Here is a 21,237-nt window from a genome sequence, read left to right as displayed (position 1 = left end):
ATTGTTTTAACCCATCCCTCACCTCTCAACGATGTGAGCAGTCGCAAGAAACAGCATGTGGTTCAGATTACACGTTAAACTGTAGGTCCTTTTTCCACAGTTGGATAACTGGGGAACGTTAGGGACACGCAAGTCACTGAAGTGGCCTCCAATAGAAAGACTTGCATCACACCATTGAGCCACAAGAAATTATAATAATTATTATCTATATACATAATAAAGTTTGTACGGAACTCTCAGCGTGAGAGCTCTACTCCCACTTGTCTGGCTTTAGGAATCTGTACCTCAATCGGTAAAAACGAAAACCTTATTTAGATTGCGCCAACTTCCACGAATCCTTTAGGCTCCACAAATGGGACGATTTTAGCAATATGCCGGGTTCAAATAGAATACTTCATTAACAATAACATGTCGCCCACATCGAGACACTCATCTTCCCAGTGACAGATTAGCCCTGCCTCAACTGTGAAATGGTAGCCCACGGATGTACAGCACTTTGTTCAACCCTGTATAGCCTCAGAACTTCTTGGCTGGTACAGATGGTCGCGTTCACTTGATTCAGATGTGAATTGTGTGGCTGAAGGGAGTCCAGGATGTTGGTGCACTCTGAAAGCTACTATATGTAGAGATAAGCACCATTTAATGCTCGTTTTGTTTTCAGAAAAACTCAGTCGATGCCGAAACCTACACCTACACCGACACCGACATCTTCCGCCAACATTCTGCCAAACCCTGGTGTGTCCCGCGACGGTGAGGAGTATTCCATGTGCAGACAGAAACGCGGTGTGGCCATGATCTTCAGCCATGAGAACTTCGACCCTAGAGCATACGACGACGAGCTACACCAACTTCCGGATAGGAAGGGTACACAGATCGACAGAAACGCACTCCGCCACACTTTCGAATACCTTGGCTTCGATGTCCGCTGTTTCGACGATCTGTGTTATTACCAAATAAATAACGAACTCAGAGGGGGTAAGTAAATGTCTCTTTGCCCCACAGAACAACGAATCTCCTTCTAATCTAAATCTATGCTCGGCATCACCTAGCGTATGGTACTATAGTGTGGCTGTCGCGTTAGTTCGTTAATTGCCTTGAAACGTTTGATCGCTGTAATGTAACAAAAATCTGCATACAAGGATCAGCATATTTCTTGTAGCAGTTTCCGAGAGACTTGGGTAATTCATCATTACGTTCTCGTTAGCTGTGCTCACTGGTCATAGATGCGAAAACTGGATATGATGAGGAATTTGTCAGTAGGTTCACAAAAAAATTGATTTTTGACAACATACTAGCCAAGGGGAAGGAAGAAATGATCCAATAATAGGAGAAGAAGGACTGGGGAAAATGAGACAAGGGGAAAGCCACTTGTCAGACTTCCGCATAAAGCACTTTATAGTCGCTGCCAACACTTCGTTTAAGAATCATGAAAGGAAGTTGTATACATGGAAGAGACTTGGAAACAATGAAAATTTATTTACATAACAGTAAATAAATATTTTAAAACTGGATTTTAAACTGCAAAACATATCCAGGTGAATATGTGTACTACGACCATAATATATTAGCTATGAACTGAAGATTAAAACTAGAGAAACTGCAGGACGTTCCAAAATTAAAGAGGCGGGACATGTATAAACTGAAAAAAGAAACCTGATTTTGTTGAGCGTTTCAAATGGAGCGCTAGACAACGATTGACTGAAACGTGGAAAGGAATGCAATAGAAGACAAATACGTAGCTGTCAGAGATGGAATACTGGAGGCAGCGGAGGATCAAGTAACCCAAAACACAGGGGGCCATAGAAGTCCGTAGGTAACACTCGAGATATTGAATTTGACCTATGACAGGAAAAAAAATATAAAACTAGAGCAAAGAAACACGCAAAAGTAAATGTGAGATTGTTAGGTGCTTAATGGTAAAAAAGGAATGGTTACAGGAGAAATGAACGCTGTAGAAGCATGAACAACTAGGTGAGGCAATATTAAACAAAGAAGGCTGAAATGTGGAAGGAATATACAAGGCAACGAACCTGAAGGCAATATTGTAGAACAGAAAGAGGAAGTAGGGAAGATGAGATGGGAGCTATGATACTAGGAGAAGAATTTGACACAGCATTGAAAGACCTAGGTTCGAAAGAAGGCTCTTGGAGTAAACGACATTCCCTCAGAATTACTGAGATCCTCTGGGCCAGCTAACCATGTCAAAACTCTTTCAACTTTCATGCAAGATATTTGACAAAGGTGAAATACGCTCAGACTTCATGAGAAATGTAATAAATCCAATTCCAAAGAAGGCAACTGGTGGCAGGTGTGAATATTACGAAAACATCAGTATATTAATTGTGGTGGCAATATAATGACACGAATTATTTACAGAAGGAGGAAGAAATAGAATCCAGTATCAAAGAAGATCAGTTTTGATTCCGGATAAATGTAGGAAAGCACGAGACAGTACAGACCCTACCACTTATCTTAGAAGACGTGTTGAAGAAAGTAAACGTTTACAGAATTTTTAGATTTAGAGGATCCTTTTGACAATGGTTACTGGACTACACTCTTTGAATTTCTGAAGGGATTTGAATTTCTGAAGGGATAAATTACAGGGAGCATAAGGCTGTCTACAACATCTACAGAACTCAGACTGCGGCCGGCCGTAGTGGCCGTGCGGTTCTGGGCGCTACAGTCTGGAACCGAGCGACCGCTACGGTCGCAGGTTCGAATCCTGCCTCGGGCATGGATGTGTGTGATGTCCTTAGGTTAGTTAGGTTTAACTAGTTCTAAGTTCTAGGCGACTGATGACCTCAGAAGTTAAGTCGCATAGTGCTCAGAGCCATTTGAACTCAGACTGCAATTGTAAGAGTCGAAGTGCATGAACGGTGAACAGTTTCTGAGAAAGAAGAGGCTAAGATTGTAGCTTATACCCCATGTTATTCAATCTGTACAACGAACAGGCAGTAAAGAACACAAAGGAGAACTGTGGAATGGGAATTGAAGTTCAGAGAGACGATAAGCGACTTGGAAGTTCAGATGAACGGAATGGATAGTACCTTGAAAGGACATTAGAAGGTTCCAGAATGAGATTTTCACTCTGCAGCGAAGTGTGCGCTGATATGAAACTTCCTGGCAGATTAAAACTTTGTGCCGGACCGAGACTCGAACTCGGGACCTTTGCCTTTCGCGGGCAAGTGTAAGTAGAACACTTGCCCGCGAAAGGCAAAGGTCCCGAGTTCGAGTCTCGGTACGGCACACAGTTTTAATGTGCCAGGGAGTTTCACATTAGGAGGTAGTGGAATTTACCGAATTACATCATACGTTGACGAAGGAACCAGATAAGTAAATATGACACTCAAAGTGGTAGATGAGTTTAACTATTTGAGCAGCAAAGTAAGTGTTGATGCCGAAAGACATAGAATATAATATTTAGACTGATAATAGCAAGGAAAGCATTTCTGAAAATTTCTTTACACTGAATACAAATTTAAATGCTTGCAAGGGTTCGCAGAAGGTATTTTATTGGGAGTGTAACATGTTCTAGAGAAGAAACATGGGCATCAAACAGTTCAGACAAAGGGAGAGCAACTGCAAGCGAATGTCGATGATTACACGGTGGAAGTTTGTCTATTACCTACTCGGTAGATAAGATTCTTATCCTCCTCCTAATGCGCGGTCTGCATAGGGAAAGAAATCACAAACTTTCATTGATGGTAGGATCATGTTCTACCCGATTCACGAAAGGTCTCTAATGGACGAAGATTAACAAATCAACAAATGCGGATCAAAGACTGCTTTCATTTTAACAGTTTCTTCTCATTTCCACAAAACATCGCTCGTAACAGTTATTGATTTCTTAAAATACCATTGGACCTAAGACACAAAGCCCTACACGTAAGCCGGCCGAAGTGGCCGTGCGGTTAAAGGCGCTGCAGTCTGGAACCGCAAGACCGCTACGGTCGCAGGTTCGAATCCTGCATCGGGCATGGATGTTTGTGATGTCCTTAGGTTAGTTAGGTTTAACTAGTTCTAAGTTCTAGGGGACTAATGACCTCAGCAGTTGAGTCCCATAGTGCTCAGAGCCATTTGAACCATTTGAACCCTACACGTAATACACACTGTACCAGACAGTGGCTAGCGAACGTAACTGGCGCTGGTGGCACGACATTTTATTGGCGCACCGTGCCCCCCCCCCCCCCCCCCAACCACCCCAATCAGCGACCGGTGACAACACTCACTGGCGCCCCTCCTCGGGGCCCGGGGTTCGACACTACACTTCATTTGCGCCCCCCTCCAGCCCACCCTCCTCCAGAAACACATGTAATATAACATACAGAATATCGTAAGATAAAACAGTGTAACGGGTGACATAATACTGAAAAACACTGTATGGTAATGCTAATAATTACGTCTTATCTTCATCGACGTGCAAGTCTCCGTTAATTCATCGAACAGAAAGGCTTGCTCCAGGAAGCTGAACTATTCCACACTGACTCTCAATGCAAGTAATCCAACGTAATCATTCCATTTTTTGATTTTTCTGTTCTACGTTTTACTGTTTAAGGGTAAGCTAACATTATTGGTACACGAATAAAATTTCTGAGGTCATCAGTCCCCTAGAACTTAGAACTAATTAAACCTAACAAACCTAAGGACATCACACCCACCCATGCCCGTGGCAGGATTAGAACCAGCGACCGTAGCGGTCGCGTGGTTCCAGACTGTAGCGCCTCGAACCGCCCAATGGTAGACAACATTCCATTAGGAGCACTGTTAACCTTAGGTGAGCCAGCCATGACAAAACTCCACCATCTGTTGAGCAAGATGTATGAGACAGGCGAAATACCCCCAGACTTCAAGAAGAATATAATGATTCTAATCTGCCCGCATCTCGTGGTCGTGCGGTAGCGTTCTCGCTTCCCACGCCCGGGTTCCCGGGTTCGATTACCGGCGGGGTCAGGGATTTTCTCTGCCTCGTGATGGCTGGGTGTTGTGTGCTGTCCTTAGGTTAGTTAGGTTTAAGTAGTTCTAAGTTCTAGGGGACTTATGACCACAGCAGTTGAGTCCCATAGTGCTCAGAGCCATTTGAACCATTTGATTCTAATCCCAAAGAAAACAGGAGTTGACAGGTGTGAAAATTACTGAACTATCAGTTTAATAAGTCACAGCTGCAAAATAATAACGCGAATTCTTTACAGACGAATGGAAAAACTGGTAGAAGCGTACCTCGTGGAAGATCAGTTTGGATTCTGTAGAAATATTGGAACACGTGAGGCAATACTGACCCTACGACGTATCTTAGAAGATAGATTAAGGAAAGGCGAACCTACGTTTCCAGCATTTGTAGACCTAGAGAAAGCTTTTAACAGTGTTGACTGGACTATTCTCTTTCAAATTCTGAAGGTGGTAGGTGTCAAATACAGCGAGCGAAAGGCTATTTACAATTTGTCCAGAAACCAGATGGCAGTTATAAGAGTCGAGGTGCATGAAAGGGAAGCAGTGATTGGGAAGGTAGTGAGACAGGGTTGTAGCCTATCCGCGATGCTATTCAATCTGTGTATTGAGCAAGCAGTAAAGGAAACAAAAGAAAAATTTGGAGCAGGAATTAAAATCCATGGAGAAGAAATAAAAACTTTGTGGTTTGCCGATGACATTGTAATTCTATTAGAGGCCGCATAGTACCTGGAAGAGCAGTTGAACGCAATGGACAGTGTCTTGAAAGGAGGATATAAGACGTACATAAAAAAAAGCAAATCGAGGATAATGGAATGTAGTCGAATTAAATCAGGTGATGCTGAGGGAATTAGATTAGGAAATGAGATGCTTAAAGTATTAAATGAGTATTGCTATTTGGGGAGCAAATAACTGACGATGGGGATGTAAAATGTAGACTGGCAATGACAAGAAAGCTTTTCTGAAGAAATGAAATTTGTTAACATCAAGTACAGATTGAAGTGTCAGGAAGACCTTTCTGAAAGTATTTGTATGGAGTGTAGACATGCATGGAAGTGAAACATGGACGATAAACAGTTCAGACAAGAAAAGGACAGAGGCTTTCGAAATGTGGTACTACAGACGAATGCTGAAGATTAGATGGATTGATGACGTAACTAATGAGAAGGTACTGAATAGAATTGGGGGGAAGAGGAATTTGTGGCACAACTTGACTAGAAGAAGGAATCGGTTGGTAGGACATGTTCTGAGGCATCAAGAGATCACCAGTTTAGTATTGGAGGGAAGACGACCAAGAGATGAATACACTAAGCAGATTCAGAAGGATGTAGGTTGCAGTAGGTAGTTCGAGATGAAGAAGCTTGCACACAATAGGGTAGCATGGAGAGCTGCATCATACCAGTCTCTGGACTGAAGACCACAACAACAACAATATTAAAATGGTGGCTTTCACATTGATATTAATGATATAAAATTATATTCATTGCACATATAATGAAATATGCGTAGCATTTAGGTGATGAAGTGAACTACCTTAAAAACATTGAGATGATATCTGTCACTAGATGGAGATACAATAGGTTTTGCGTACTTCCTGCCAATTTTTGTTCTTAAGGGAAGATAGTTTCTCACACCTACCGAATTAACGACATCAGAATGAGAAATGTAGAATCTTGCTCTCTCCTCAATGGCGTACCATTGTGTTTAAGTGCAGGGGGGTAATTTAAAATACTTCACCCCCCCCCCCATAAGATATTAAAAATCCAAGTTTTAAAAGCTATTTATTTTCTAAACCTATAACTGAAATCATAAAATCAAATTACTTCTCTAAATTCATAAATGTGTACTTCGAAATTGCAATAGTTTATAGGTACCAATAAAGTTCTACCAAAATAGGGAAACAGAAAAAAATAAACAGTACGCATTGAGTGGTTATCTGTCACTAGATGAAGATACAATAGATTTTGCGTACTTCCTGCCAATTTTTGTTCTTAAGGCATTTATTTTAAATCTTCTGGATATTGTTTTTGCAAGTTGTTCTATTACATGGTTGAAAATTACATTTATCTTTCTTTCAGTTGATAAAATTGCAAGGTTACTCAACTATTCTTTGATCATAGTCTATCTTAATTTGGAAAAACTTCTTCACAAGTAGCATATGAAACAGTGATTGCTAAAAAAATTTTTAGTGCTCCAAAAATGTTTTTTAACTCTTTAGCATCTTCCACTTAATTATCCAGCTTAATAATTCTAAAGATATTCATGCAAAAATATTCTCTTCAAGATGAATGTCTTAAAATAAAGGAATGTGGCGTCTAATACAATGTACTTCAGCAATCATAGTTGAAGCATTCAATTCGGAATGTTTGTCACACAAATCATGAATGTTTTGAACAATGAATTAATCTTTTTCTGCATCGAATAGTATTTGAATTTGAACGAAATTAAATAGCTCGTGAAGTATATTCATTTGTAACGTATTTTTTAAAATTCTGGTGTTAGTTTATCTACCGTCTCAAGCTATTACCAACGAGATTCCTGAACTAAATTTAAGCTAGAGTTGATACTTTTCTCACCAGACATTTTCTTTCGTCTTCCGATTCTTCTTTCTGTTGAAATATCAGACATACTGCGTGTCTCCATTTTTCTCTCACCTGCTTTCGTGATCGATCAGCGTGCACATGTAGAGATTCATACTTTTAACTCCATTTTGTGCCACAGAATCGTTTCACAGTAACTGGAACGTGGTGTTTAGGAAAATCATAACTACGTGTACAGCTTGAGAAAAATGAGCCAAAAAATCTCCCCTATTTTGCGCCAACAGTAGCTGCATGTACTCCAGCAAGATTGAGTGAGTGACTGAACATGAAACAAACACTGCTTAGAGATTTACATCCTAAATACATCCCTGAACACCACTAATGTGTCCAGCTACGGTCACAGTATTATAATATCCTTCTCCATAGCAGTACTCCACTTATAGACCATCTCCTTGCAACTTGTCACAAACGTGTTGTGTAATTTCATTAGCTGATTTCGCATACAACAGATTGAAGTCAGCAGATGATTCCTCTACTGTGACTTCTGAATACTCAATATGTACACAACGAATTACTTGAGCCATTTGGCCGTATTATATGAATGTATGGCGTATGTCCTTTCGGACATACGTGAGAGAACAGACACCACGCAGAATCCGCAGCTGTTATACCAAGTCTCAACAGGGAATCATATAGCGCTCGTAGAGAAAAGTGTTCCGAGACTGTTACCTGAAATGCTCCTCCATGATACTGACAAGAGGGAGATTGAGTTAATAATTAAATCACTAAAGACCAAGAACTCTCGCGGATATGACGGGGTATCTAGCAGAATACTGAAGTATTGTTCTATGTAAGTTAGCCCAGTACTTAGCCATATCTGTAACTTTTCCTTTAGGAGTGGTCGGTTTCCTGACCGATTACAGTACTCGATAGTGAAGCCACTTTATAAAAAGGGAGGCAGGGATAATGTTGACAATTATATACCTATTTCTATGCCATCGGTGTTTGTTAAAGTTATCGAGAGGGTTGTATATACAAGGTTACTGGAGCACTTAAATTCACATAATTTGCTGTCAAATGTACAGTTTGGTTTTAGAAATGGTTTAACAACTGAAAATGCTATATTCTCTTTTCTCTGTGAGGTTTTGGACGGATTAAATAAAAGGTTGGGAACGCTAGGTTGTTTTTTTTTTTTTTTTTTTTTTTTGACGAAGGCTTTTGATTGTGTTGACCGTAAGATATTACTGCAGAAGTTGGACCATTATGGAATAAGGGGAGTAGCTTACAATTGGTTCGCCTCTTACTTTAAGAACAGAAAGCAGAAGATAGCCGGCCGGTGTGGCCGTGCGGTTAAAGGCGCTTCAGTCTGGAACCGCGTGACCGCTACGGTCGCAGGTTCGAATCCTGCCTCGGGCATGGATGTGTGTGATGTCCTTAGGTTAGTTAGGTTTAATTAGTTCTAAGTTCTAGGCGACTGATGACCTCAGCAGTTGAGTCGCATAGTGCTCAGAGCCATTTGAGCAGAAGATAATTTTCCGCAATATTGAGAGCGGTAGTGATGTTCAGTCCCAAAGGGGCATTGTTAAGTGGGGTGTTCCCCAAGGGTCGGTGCTGGGGCCACTCCTGTTTCTTATTTATATAAATGATATGCCTTCTAGTATTACAGGTGATTCAAAAATATTTCTGTTTGCTGATGACACCAGCTTGGTAGTGAAGGATCTTGTGTGTAATATTGAAACATTATCAAATAATGTAGTTCATGAAATAAGTTCGTGGCTTGTGGAAAATAATTTGTTGCTAAATCACAGTAAGACTCAGTTTTTACAGTTTCTAACTCACAATTCAACAAGAACTGATATTTTGATCAGACAGAATGGGCATATTATAAGCGAGACGGAACAGTTCAAGTTCCTCGGCGTTCGGATAGATAGTAAGCTGTTGTGGAAAGCCCATGTTCAGGATCTTGTTCAGAAACTAAATGCTGCTTTATTTACCATTAGAACAGTATCTGAAATAAGTGACAGTTCAACACGAAAAGTAGTCTACTTCGCATGTTTTCATATGCTTATGTCATATGGTATTATTTTTTGGGGTAATTCTTCTGATTCAAAAAGGGTATTTTTGGCTCAAAAACGGGCTGTTCGAGCTATATGTGGTGTAAGTTCGAGAATCTCTTGTCGTCCCCTATTCAATAGTCTGGGAATTTTGACATTGCGCTCACAGTATATATTTTCTTTAATGTCGTTTGTTGTTAGCAATATTAGCTTATTCCCAAGAGTTAGCAGCTTTCACTCAGTTAATACTAGGCAAAAATCAAATCTGTATGTGGAATGCACTTCCTCGACTCTTGTGCAGAAAGGAGTGCACTATTCTGCTGCATCCATTTTCAGTAAGCTACCACAAGAACTCAAAAATCTTAGCAGTAGCCCAAACGCTTTTAAGTCTAAACTGAAGAGTTTCCTCATGGCTCACTCCTTCTATTCTGTCGAGGAGCTCCTGGAAGAGCTGAAAAATTAAGCAAACTCCAGTGCTACACTGTTGATTTTCTTTATTTAAACTTACGAATTGTCGCCTGAATATGTTTTTTGTATTTCATTTTATCTGTTTCTACACGGAAGTTCTGGCTGTAGAGAAGCACTATCACACGCGCTTGTTCAGAGAAGCTGTAGAAATACAAAAACACGCGAACAGTTTGAACAAGAAAGAGGAAAGCCTTAAGGTCAACGGATCCTGGCTTCCCGTACTGCAGCGAACGACCGTCGCAGGTAGCAAGAGGAGAACCGCACCGGAAATGACCGCGGAGAAGCCCTCGGACGTTGGCGCGCCAGGTACATATAGCCTGCGCCCGCGAGCTCGGCTCCAGTTCACCACCGGCAATGGAGGGTGAAGCTTTGACAATGCCAGCCACTCGTGCTGGCGAAACGTCAGAAAAATCATTAGATGAACGTCGGCCGAAGAACCCGAGACAGAAGCCAATAGGCAGTTTGTCAACAAGTGGCCACGAAAGCCTCAACAATTTTGTGTCCTTAGGTTAGTTAGGTTTAAGTAGTTCTAAGTTCTAGGGGACTGATGACCTCAGCAGTTAAGTCCCATAGTGCTCAGAGCCATTTGAGCCAAACAGACGTCAAATGGGAAGAGTAACTATACAACTGATCAACATCGAATGCTGGTCGAGAACGCACTGTGTTTCTTCTCCCTCTCTCCAAAGATCCTCCTCTTTCTCCAGACAGAGACGTTTGGGAATCAATATCGAACAGAGCTCCCGCGAGGAGTGTGGAGTACTGTGGGACGTAATGGTCAGTGGATATCGGCGAGAAAGATGAGCATGACTGGTCGTTTCGTGGCTAGTGCTGTGTAGGCACGACCAGACCATTGCTCGTGGTAGTGTGTGATATGCTGTTGTTGTACGAGTACATATGGTACTGTGCCATATATTGCGGTGGGTCTCTGACATGGCCATATCGTGACTCACTCAGTTGGATGGATGGAGAAGCTGACGGCAGAAGCTCGTCGAATTTCCGCCCAACTCGCATCAAATACGAGTGTGGAAGTGACGTAGGCGTTCTGTGCTGGTCGTCGTCCTCAGTGTCCGGCATGTCAGTGTTCGGGTGTGTTGGAGTGGAGTCGTCCTGGGCTGAGTGAGATGGTCATAGGTTTTCCGTGCTGCCTGTGGACCACATTGAGCATCCTGTGTGGATCTGAGTAAGGGGGCTGCAGAGCTGATCGCACTGCGTCGTCTCGCAACATGACACAGTCGCAAGGGGCGAGGGTCTTGCGTAGAAACACTTTTAGGGTCGAATGAGTTGAGGGGCGAAATGTGTGTATTCCAAATGTGTTTCTGAACATAATGCACTAGTGTAGGCAAGTCTGCAACCAGGACAAGTGGCTCATTGTAGATCGTCTCTGCTAGAGACGCCCGTAGGTAGTCCTTGTACGCTGAGTGGATGCTAAGCAAGATCCACGGGAGCATCTCAGTCCAGGAAATGTTGTGGCACGTCAAAACTGCCTTCTTATTCCTGTATCACCTTACCATTACTGTTCAGGTGATATGCAATAGTCCACGTGTAGGTTATTAACAGAGGGCGTTGAAGAGGACCAGTTCAATTGACGGCCCTGATTGATGGTAACCAGTAACCAGTTTTGGGAGTGCCCAAGTGGGTGAAACATATCTCGGCAGATGCAAGTGTGGTTGTTTCGGCTGTGGGTATGGCTTCTACTCACTGTGATGACCTGTCTATCACAGATAGGAGATATGAAAATTCTTTAAATTCCAGTTGGGGTGCAATGATGTCAACATGGACTTGCTGTAAATGAGTCTTCAAGGTGGGTAAGCATATGAGTTGAGGCTGTACGTGACTGCCTGTCTTACTGTGTTGGTATATGAGACAGCTTTGCGCCCAAGGTGACAGTATCATTTAATATTCACCCATGAACCAGTCTGTCACTAGACACAGTATTGTATTGATGCCAGGGTGACTCAGTTTGTAAAACCACTCGGATATTTCGTGGCACATTGTGGAACTAGCGGTCGTGGTCTGTTTTGTGGAATGTCACAGAGCAGAGTTGGGTGAGACATGGGAAGAGACCGATGTTTGTATCATGGTCGTTGTACGGGTTATCGATGCATGGGTCATTGGTTTGTTTGGCTGCCATGTGCTCATAGTTGTACTGGAGAGAAACTGCATAGATTCTTGAATGGTAGTCCTGAAACATACTGACAGCACAATGGACGTGACGTATGTTGGTGTTAAACGGTGCCATAAGATCTGAATGGCTGAGACGTCATGCACTGGCATCCTGAGATGGGTTTCTGATAGCGACCAGCAGATGTTTGTAATCTGAGAACATGGTCACTTTATGGCTTTCTATATCATTGCAGAAGTACGTGACAGTGCATATACCATGAGAATCTCATAGTCGAAAGCTGACCATGTTGACTCTGAGGGGGATAGTTTCCTCGAGAAAAGTCAAAGCAGTTGAGGCATCCCATCTACCACCTGATGAAGCACAGCCTCCACCGCAGTGTCACTTGCGTCAGTTGTGAGTGTGAGCTGTACTTTGTGGTTGGGGTCTGTCAAAGTAATGTGCTAGGCAGTTATTACAAAGCTCGATGGAATGCTTCTGTCTTCTGCACAGATCATGCGACGTTCTTTTTGCCGTGTTTATCTTTGCCTGCTTATTCTTTCATGAGAGGCCACTGTAACGTGCCTGTATGAGGGAAGTGTCACTGGTAGAAGTTAAGGTCTAAGGAATTGACGCAAGCCATGGAAAAATTCTGGAAGTGGAAATTTTTTTGCCATCTCCATGCATTGCACTGTCGCTTTAATACCTTACATATTGATTATAAATAAGTTAAGGAATCGAAGGAATCAACACAGGTCATGGAAATTTTCTCAAAGTGGGAAGTTTTTACCATCTCCATGCATTCCACTGTCCATTTGATGCATTATGCATTGAGCGTATGGCCTAAGAACGCCACTTTCGTTTGTCGAACTTGTGACGTTGGTTCATTTGTGGAAACGGGAAATTCATAGCCACAGGAACTTCAGGAAAGGACCAAAATGGAACAACTGGACCCCAGGGGATGTGTCTCAACAACATTCATCGTTTTATAAAAATACATGTAGAACTTTGTACACTAACAAACAAATTGCAGAAATAAATTAGACAGATTAAATAATTAAAATAATTTTAAAAGGGTCCTATCTGGGCCCCACTTGGTAATAAAGAAAGCGCTAAAAGCATCTAAACATTCTGAAGAAATACCGCTCTCCTTCAAACTAAAGCCAGAAGCATGAATTCGTTACACTAATTGGAATTAAGTCAAGAATTTGAAATTTTTTTCAGTCGTTAACAAAAGAAAATTACTGCTCTAAACTCGTGAGTGAGATCACTTGTGCTTTCTTCTTCTGTGAGGTATAACAGAATACAATATTTGTTACATGAGATTACCCGATATACAGAGTAAAAGAACATAAAAATAATGTTTGCCACCAATGCTAATCTCCGCCAGGCTTTCAAAGTCCAAGGCTGATTAACGTGAACACACGGATCATACAATTAGCCCAGTTTTCAGTTTAATGAAACTTAACTTCTCTGTAAAGGCGGCGAATTTGGAAGCATCAGGATTTAATTACAGAAAGTGGGACCCTTGCCACCGTCACAAAAACGGCTGACGCTTCTGATGTGTGGATTGCCCGTTCAGACATCAAGGTGCTGCTGTAACCGACCACTCACACTGGAAGGCAATCGTGCTTGCTCAACCGGCTGCAACGTCCAGCCGTCCCAAACAGGTGGCCGTTAAGACTTAACCAAGTCCTTCGAGTAACAAGTATGGCTAGCGCACCTGGAGTACATACGGGCTTATTAGTTGAAGCAGAAATATCACGTGCTCACCTGACGTATTCAGTAGCCGATGTGCCAAATTCTGACTACGAACAAGTGCCCAAACAAGAAGCAGGAAGCGAAGATACAGATTTCACAGCTACTGTCTATCTAGTGTGACGCTGAAACATCATTTCGTGCATAATCCTTATGACGGGCCTAACAAGGATGGCAAACAAATAGGCCTAAGTACAAGTTCGTCTTCAATTTAGGGACTTTAGTGGCACGTATCGACTAACATACACAGAACAACAACAACATCTCTTGGACATTTCTCGCCTGAAGAGCACAGAAAAGCATAAACGGCAATTTCAAATAAGCACGTTTCCTAGCAATTAGGAATTAAAAGCAACTTCGTAAAATCTTCAAACTACAAACAGCTCAGAGCCCTGAGGGGGCATATATTGCAAACTGAAATTCATTAAAATTTAAGTACTTGAAGAAGTAACAGATGTGCCTCTAACTTGTAGTTTGCTCCGCTCCCGCCACCGCACAGACAGGCAAAATAACACGTCCAGGACATCAACTGGCGCAACCACACAATGACGCAGTACACACTTACAAGGGGAGGCCGCCAATTGTGAAATTCAGATTCGATTCATACTGCGCATAATAAAAGCTCATGGCCAGAGGTGTAATGTGGCAAAGCACCAAGATGCACTTCTCAGCCGTTGTCGAGAAAATCGACAGTTAAAAGAAACCGTTGCGGTGAAATACTCTCTACGATTAATGATTTTCTACAGCGTCGTGGCGCAGCGGTAAGCGCTGGAGTTCGTAATCCGAAGGTCGCCGTATCGAATCTCGCGTCATGCAATTTTCTTTTATTGTTATTTTTTTGTAATTCATTAATGAATTGCTTATGCATGTTGGTGAAGGCGGATCGCTCTCCAATCGTACCGCCTCCATTTTTCCGTTTGTTTAACAGGGTGTACCAAAGCTCTCCCGTCCGCACTGATTTTCGACGATGTTATAAGTTGCGCTAGGGATCGCTTCTACCTTCTTTCGAAGTTAGCACGCAACTACGCTGTTATGCGGCGGCTCGTTTCGGCCCATTCAACATCTGTCCTTCAAGTGTAACGAGCGAGTAACGGACTTTATATTTCATACCTGCCACAGCAAGTTTGTGTTCGTGGGGTCTCTATTCTAATTCGAACGTTTGACTTACGCTATACGTATTCTTTTCGGAATATCGTTTCTACGTCCTCCGTTAACTATACGTGGTTAACATTATGAAGACAATTAATAATATTTGTGAAATACAACTTTGTTTGCGGAAAACATAATGATGTTCGAAGTCGCCAGTTTTTCCACGACAAACGACTTTCAACAACTTATTATATGCATAATTGTTGCAACTGATTGCCCGGAATTATATATATATATATATATATATATATATATATATATATATATATATATATATATAAAATTCAAATGTGTATACACACACACACACACACACACACACATATATATATATATATATATATATATATATATATATATATATATATATATGTGTGTGTGTGTGTGTGTGTGTGTGTGTGTGTGTGTGTGTGTGTGTGTGTGTGTGTGTGTACACACATTTGAATTTTATATATATATATATATATACACACATTTGAATTACAAAAAACAAATACTAAATAAAAAAAGTTTGAATGGCGCGAGATTCGATCCGGCGACCTTCGGATTACGAACCCCAGCGCTTACCGCTGCACCACGACGCTGTAGAAAATTGCTAATCGTAGAGAGTATTTCACCGCAACGGTTTCTTTTAACTGTCGATTTTCTCGACAACGGCTGAGAAGTGCATCTTGGTGCTTTGTCACATTACACCTCTGGCCATGAGCTTTTATTATGCGCAGTATGAATCGAATCCGAATTTCACAATTGGCGGCCTCCCCTTGTTAGTCTTACCGGAGCTCGGTAGGCAACACTAAAAAAATGGTTCAAATGGCTCTGAGCACTATGGGACTCAACTGCTGTGGTTATCAGTCCCCTAGAACTTAGAACTACTTAAACCTAACTAACCTAAGGACATCACACACATCCATGCCCGAGGCAGGATTCGAACCTGCGACCGTAGCAGTCCCATGGTTCCGGACTGCGCGCCTAGAACCGCGAGACCACCGCGGCCGGCGGCAACCCTAAAACACACTAAAATGGAACATTAGGCAAGCTAGTGCACGGAATTGACATTCAATGTGACACGGAGCTGTTGCTTGCGTAAAGCAAAAGTCCTTTAAGCAGTCAAACAAGCTGCTTAAGAAGCAATATAATTATAAATATGTCGGGGTTAAGACCCTCCACAATAATACTTTCCCACACAACCGGCAAGTCACCAGGCAAGCAGAAACGATGACAAAGCGCGGAGTGAGAAAATACCCACGTATAAAACTACAGTTTCCAAATAACAGAAATCTGCTTCAAATATGCCCAAATACAACCATCCAGAAAGCTTTAGAGAAATTAAGACACGCGCGGTAAGGCAGTGTGCGACAAATCCACGGCATCAAGATTAAAACTGCTACCAATCCAATCCACTGCCACCCCTACAGCAAAACACAGGTGTAGTTACCATACACGCGCATTCCCAATCTGCCTTGTGTCGACCTAACTGGATTCGACGAACTGCCAGCCACGTATCTCTCCGTGACCTAGCTCACCTTGCTTCAGCTGAGCGCCACCTAGCTTCCTCGTTCGATACTTGACCAAAGATTATCCTTAACGCGGAAATCGACTTGGAGTGAGCCACCACGGCTACACTACCCCCACCAAAAACACAACATCCCCTCTCGGAAAAAGGAAGGGCGTTTTCTTCTCAGGAACGAGCTCATTTACCGACCATAAGTTGGGCTTCTGAGCTCGCTCAGTAAGATTGTTGAGAAGGTGATTCTCAAACGCATCACTAGGCACTGCATAACAAATGACATCCTGAGACCGGAGAATTCGGCTTCAGGAATCACCAGTCCACAACACAACAACTCCTACGGGTCGTTGAACATATAACACATGGCTTCAACATAAACAAAGCTACAGGGGCAGTGTTCCTGGACATCGAAAAGGCTTTCGACCGTCTATGGCACAACGGCCTCATCCGCAAACTCAGCGACGCGGGATTCCCCGACGGGCTGCTGCGTCTAATACACTCATACCTCACAGACAGGAGTTTCAACACTGACGTGCAGGGAAAAAAATCAACACGACACGGTATACACGCGGGAGTACCCCAGGGAAGCATCCTAGGGCCCCTACTGTTTAACCTCTACATAAACGATCTCCCAACCACACACAACACAATGATGGCAATCTACGCGGATGACACAGCCATCCTTGCGCAAGATTGGAAACCATCAAACATTACGTCACGCCTACAGACTGCACTCAGAGTGGCCGAGCCTTGGTTGGAGAAATGGCGTGTTAGAGTAAACGTCGACAAGTGCGAAGCCGTTCTGTTCACTAGAAGACCGAAGCAACTGCGCAAACACCGCTACTGCAGACCAACAACCCTACATGCACGTCCAATACGTTTCCGCGAGAAAGTCAAATACCTCGGTGTCTGGCTGGACCGGAAATTACTCTGGGGGGACCACATACAACACATGACCAACCGAGCTAGCGCGAGGCTCAAACAGCTCTATCCTATGCTCAACAGGCGTAGCACACTGAACAGAAGGGTGTCGAGGTCCATGTACATGACACTTATCCGACCCCTGATGACGTACGCAGCTCCTGTCTGGGGATACGCTGCGCCTACACGCCTGCGCCGTCTGCAGCTCATACAAAACAAAGTACTCAAAATCATAAGCAATGCTCCACGATACCCACGCATCGCGGACCTTCACCGGGAATACCGACTTGAGACTCTCACGGAGGTAATCCACAAACTCACCACAAGACTATACAGAAACTCCAGACATTCGCAGAACCCGTTTATTCTGAATCTGGGGAACTACGACCGCAACCATAGATGGAAACATAAAAGACCAAAAGACATACTTGTAAGGGCATAACATCTATGGCCAAGCATACGCAAACATAACGGCACAGGCGAGCCCCTGTTAATCAGACGCCATTACTGGATATCCAGCTGAAATATACTGCCGAATAACTGGCACCACACAGGGAAGCCGTACCGTACACTGCATGCAAACAAGCTCCACACATCCCCCACACAGTGAGACGATCTATGGCCGATCTCCCACTACTGTATAACGTTCTTGATTGTTCCAGGAATGTAGCAGCTGCAGCCACTGGGACACATCGCCATCGCTTGTCACGGTAATGATGCATGATACCCATACTAACAAATCCAACCTTGCATGAGCTATCGCAGCTAGTAAGCCACTACTGCTCTTACTACCCATCCCACTGTCGCAGAGGTTTTTTTCCCACGGCACGAGCCATGGCACTTTTTTCCCTCTGCTCTTCAAATCGCTACCCTCACTCGCGTTTCGTCCACTATCTATCACCTGATGGACCGTGTTAATGCGTAGTCTTACCCAGACGCACGGACAACATCACAGCCCAGCATCCTGTGATCCACTTACTAGATAACTAACATGTTTTACGGAGGTGACAGTAGAACTTTTGGTTTGGTCACCACGTTGGTGCGGGCGTGGAGGGGCCCCATCTCTAATTAATGGCCAACTGGGAACTGAGGGAGTAGGTGAACATTACGAAGGCAGGAATTGCCTTGATAGCCTCATGCTGGCCGGAACTGAAAGCGAAATTTAATCAAGGAAACACTACGTCCCACTTTTTCTTGGACCTAGCATGGAATTTTATCAGCGCTTACTTCAGGTTCTGGTTTACCCTTTCCACAAAGGAAGGCTGAGTGTAATAAGGTGCAGTGGTGAGGTGCCCAATGGTGTTTACAAAACAAAATCTTTTAAACTCTCTAGAAGTACATGTGGTAGCATTATTTCTCATAAATGACTTCGCTGACCAGAGGTGGAAAATATTTTGGGCAAATGGTATATACAGAGTGAAAAGTATTTAAACCGATAAACTCTGGGAGGTTGTAGGGGACATCAAAACAAATATTTTTCCCTAATGTCATTGTTTCCTTTCAGGAGTATTTAAACTGGTAGAGGAAGATTTCTCTGGCGGCAAATTAATTAAACCACAAACACTTTTCCATTTTTTTATGACCAAGAGACAACAAATTAACACAACCTAATTTCAATTACAGTAGATTTTAGAAAATTCCTCCATTGACACGTAAACAAAGGTTACACCGTCGGATCATGTTTTGTCTGACACGGGCAAAAACCCCAGGAGTATCCTGAATCGTTTCTGCTGCTGCTACAATCCGGGCAACTAGATCCTCTTCTGATGCAACAGGAGTTGCGTAAACAAGGTTGCGCATCTCTTCCCACACAAAAAATTCCAGAGGGGACATATCTGGGGATCGAGCAGGCCATGGTACAGGACCACCTCTGCCATTCCACATTTCTGGGAACCGTTGGTCCAGGAATCGACGCACACGACGACTGAAATGAGCCGGCGCCCCGTCATACGTTGTCTTGTAGGGAGCGGGCCTAGCAATGCTCTAGCGTGAAAATTGTAATAGTGCCTGCCATTTAATGGCCTAGGTAGCAGATACGGCCCATTTAAACAGTCCCCAACAACACTGACCCACACATTAACGAAGAACCGCACTTGATGAGCGCTAGTAACTGTGGCATGTGGGTTATTCTCGCTTCAAACGTGCGAATTGTGCATGTTGAAGACTCCAGCACGCCCGAAAGTTCCTTCACCTGTAAACAACACAGAGGATGGAAATGTAGGATACATTTCATAATGTTCCAGGTACCACTGCAAAAACTGTGCTCTGGGTGGATAATCAACTGGTTCCAGGTTATCGACACGCTGTAAGTGGAATGGACGTAACAAATGCTCTCGAAGGACTGTTCTTACATTCGTCTGATTCGTCTCCCATGTTAAGTGCAATTGCACGAGTGCTGATTGAAGGATCTCGCTCCACATGCTGCAAGACAGCTTCCTCAAATTGCAGCGTTCTTACCGTGCGACAGCGTCCCTGTCCAGGTAATTTGCTAAATGACCCGGTCTCACGCAGACATTGGTACACAGCAGCAAAGGTCGTATGATGCGGGATACGGCGATTAGGATATTGTTGTTGATAAACCCGCTGTGCAGCTCGTCCATTGTGGTGTGCTACGTAGTAAGCACCAACCATATCAGTGTACTCACTCCAGGTTTATCGCTCCTGCCGGCCGCGGTGGTCTAGCGGTTCTAGGCGCACAGTCCGGAACCGCGCGACTGCTACGGTCGCAGGTTCGAATCCTGCCTCGGGCATGGATGTGTGTGATGTACTTAGGTTAGTTAGGTTTAAGTACTTCTAAGTTCTAGGGGACTGATGACCACAGATGTTAAGTCCCATAGTGCTCAGAGCCATTTGAACCATTTTTTTGTATCGCTCCATTAGTAAACAGAGACAATGCACTACTACACTGGTGGACAGCAGTTGCCTACAACTGAAGAGCGTAATACGGCCTCTAACAACTGAAGATCGTAATACGGCCTTTAACAACTGAAGAGCGTAATACGGCCTCTACCTGTTTAAATAACCCTCATAGGAAAAAATGATATATTTGTTTTGGTGTCCCCTACAACCTCCCAGAGTTTGCCGGTTTAAATATTTTTTACCCTGTAGATAAGGCTGCCATGACCTCCCATTTTAGACAAATGGTATATAGACAAGGTTGCCATCACCCCTCAACTGTCAGGTAAACTGAGAAAAGGCGCCAGCTGCAACAAGAATGTAACGATTCCCACCTCGACTAAGAGAAAGGGGACTCACATATGCAATAAAAATTTTTATACATTGCATGGCCCTCCTGGGTTGACTGCAAAAACCCTTACGTGGGTTGGAGTTGGGCTTAACTGTCTTACACAGCTCACATTCTCACAGTAAATGCTGAATATCCCTATGTTGGGAAGGCCATGTCACATGTTCTTTTATTTTGGCAGTAGTTTTAAAATGATCAAAGTGCCCACCCAGCAAGTAATAATGAAAATAATGGGGTATCAGAGGTAGCAGCTCCTTAGGTAAACAAATTTTAAAGGATTCGTCGCCTCAAATTCCTATGACAAACAATGACTATTTAAGGAGTACACTGTCACAAACTCCCCACTAAGTAACCTATGTTTGATGGACAGATTTAAGAAGCCCTAAACGAGTTTTTTTTTTTTTTTTTTTTTTTTTTTTTTTTTTTTTTTGAGATCTCCAAAGAATTATGGTACCTCACTCAGCACCCTACACTTCCAAGCAACCTGCTGGGCTTTGTGGCCTTCCCGCTTATGATGGTTTTCTTCAAACATGACTCAAGGCGTCAACAGT

At 43.0% G+C, this 21,237-nt stretch overlaps 1 protein-coding gene across 4 annotated transcripts in view; it reads left to right on the top strand.

Moving 5' to 3' along the window:
- Positions 1 to 21,237, top strand: part of LOC126243824 (caspase-1-like) — a 233,608-nt gene that overhangs the window by 125,416 nt on the left and 86,955 nt on the right. For all 4 annotated transcript variants that reach the window (XM_049948194.1, XM_049948193.1, XM_049948191.1 and 1 more), the window contains one exon: positions 662 to 975. In XM_049948194.1, the coding sequence (XP_049804151.1) occupies positions 675 to 975 (301 nt within the window). In that variant the 5' untranslated portion in view covers positions 662 to 674. The remainder of the gene's footprint in view (positions 1 to 661; positions 976 to 21,237) is intronic.

Source organism: Schistocerca nitens, chromosome 1 (assembly GCF_023898315.1).
Source record: "Schistocerca nitens isolate TAMUIC-IGC-003100 chromosome 1, iqSchNite1.1, whole genome shotgun sequence".
NCBI classification, from domain to species: domain Eukaryota; kingdom Metazoa; phylum Arthropoda; class Insecta; order Orthoptera; family Acrididae; genus Schistocerca; species Schistocerca nitens.
The sequence above is the reverse complement of the archived record's forward strand: the minus strand, read 5'-3'. Positions and strand labels throughout refer to the sequence as shown.